This window comes from Corvus kubaryi, unplaced genomic scaffold, assembly GCF_017639235.1.
Source record: "Corvus kubaryi isolate FWS band 111438036 unplaced genomic scaffold, C.kubaryi_AGA036_p1.0 36492, whole genome shotgun sequence".
In the NCBI taxonomy this organism is placed as follows: Eukaryota; Metazoa; Chordata; class Aves; order Passeriformes; family Corvidae; genus Corvus; species Corvus kubaryi.
In genome coordinates, this window is record NW_024580880.1 from 14467 (window position 1) to 15911 (window position 1445).

Here is a 1445-nt window from a genome sequence, read left to right on the forward strand (position 1 = left end):
CGGGGACCTTCGGCTGCGCCCTGGGGACAGGGACAGGGCCAGGGGACGGGATGGGACATCAGGGATGGGGACGGGGACAATGTCAGGGGGACAGGGACAGCATCGCGGGACAGAGAGAGGGATGGGGACAGGGTTGGGGGGACAGGGGGACAAAGGACAGGGACAGTGTCAGGGGAACAGGGATGGGGACAGGGACACCCCATGGGATGGGGGAGACAGCGCCATCAGGGCCACCCAGAGGTCCCTGGGGGTGCTAGGGGTGGCAGGGAGGGGACAGGGGGGTGTCCCCATGTCACTCACCGCGCGAGGGGCTCCGGGGGGGCTGTCCCCAGGGCCCTCAGGGCCACCTGGCGCAGGCGCAGGGGGACAGTGACCGCCAACACCGCCAGTGCCCCGTAGGCGCCCACCGAGATGGCGCTGAAGCGGGACAGGCACCCCAGTACCACCAGTGCCACCAGTAAGGCCAGCGCCGAGCGCTCGGGCGCCCGCCAGTACAGCAGTTCCCACACTGAGGGACAGCGGGGACACACCAGTGACACCAGAGACACCAGTGTCCCTTCCAGTGCCCCTCCCAGTCCCTCCCAGTGCTCCTCCGGAGTCCCCCCAGCTCCTCCCAGTGCTCCCAGTCTCTCCCAGTTCCAACCCAGTGCTCCTCCGGAGTCCCTCTAGTGCCCTCCCAGTGCCTCCCAGTGCCCCCTCCAGAGTCCCTCAGTGCTCCCAGTGCCCTTCCCACAACCTCCCAGTTTCTCCCAATGCCTCCCAGTGCTTTCCAGTCCCTCCCAGTTTCTCCCAGGGCCTCCCAGTTCCCCCTCCAGAGCTCCCCAGTGCTCCCAGTGCCCTTCTCAGAGCCTCCCAGTGCCCCCCCGTGCCCCACCCGGCCCCTCCATGGCTTCCGCGGGTGCTGCCGGGTTTTTTGGGGGGGTCACCCCCTATTTTTAGCCGCCAATGGCGGCGGGGGCCGCGGGACCCTCCCTGAAACCGGACCCCGAAGCCGCCCCCCGGGCCCGCCCGCGCGCGCTGATTGGCTGCTCACCCTGTCCGTCAGCGCCCGACACGCTCGCTGATTGGTCCGGCAGTGGCGGGGGCGGGACCGAGGCCTGAGGGGGCTCCAGGAGGGGCGCGCGCGGGGCGCCCCCTGGTGGAAGGGAGGGGAGGGGCTCGGGGGCGGCTGAGAGAAAAAAAATTGGGGGGATCGAGGGGGTCTCGGGGCCCCCTCCCCCAATGCCCCCAAACTCCTCCCTTGGGGACCCCCAGATTTCCCCCAGGGATGTCCCAGGACCATCCATGTCCCCAACCCCCGCGTTGGGGATCCCGAAATCCCCCCCAGGGATGTCCCCGGACCCCTCATGTCCCCAAACCCCCCTTGGGGACCCCCCCTTCCCGATGCCCAGCCCCCCCCATGGCCACGAGCCGCCCTCCCCCCCGGGACCCCCATCCTCTCCCCC

The 1445-nt window shown here is 70.1% G+C and overlaps 1 protein-coding gene across 6 annotated transcripts in view; it reads right to left on the reverse strand.

The window, feature by feature from the left end:
- LOC121660546 (reticulon-2-like) overlaps window positions 1-1301 on the reverse strand; it is a 2828-nt gene extending 1527 nt beyond the window's left edge. For 5 of the 6 annotated variants that reach the window (XM_042019931.1, XM_042019933.1, XM_042019928.1 and 2 more), the window contains exons 1-2: window positions 1034-1301; window positions 301-508 (exon numbers count right to left, since the gene is read on the reverse strand). In XM_042019931.1, coding sequence (XP_041875865.1) covers window positions 301-508; window positions 1034-1286 — 461 coding nt within the window. In that variant the 5' untranslated portion in view covers window positions 1287-1301. Of the gene's footprint in view, window positions 1-300; window positions 509-874; window positions 982-1033 lie in introns of those variants that run through there. The other variant, XM_042019934.1, reaches the window with a different exon arrangement.
- Window positions 1302-1445: the final 144 nt, after the last annotated feature.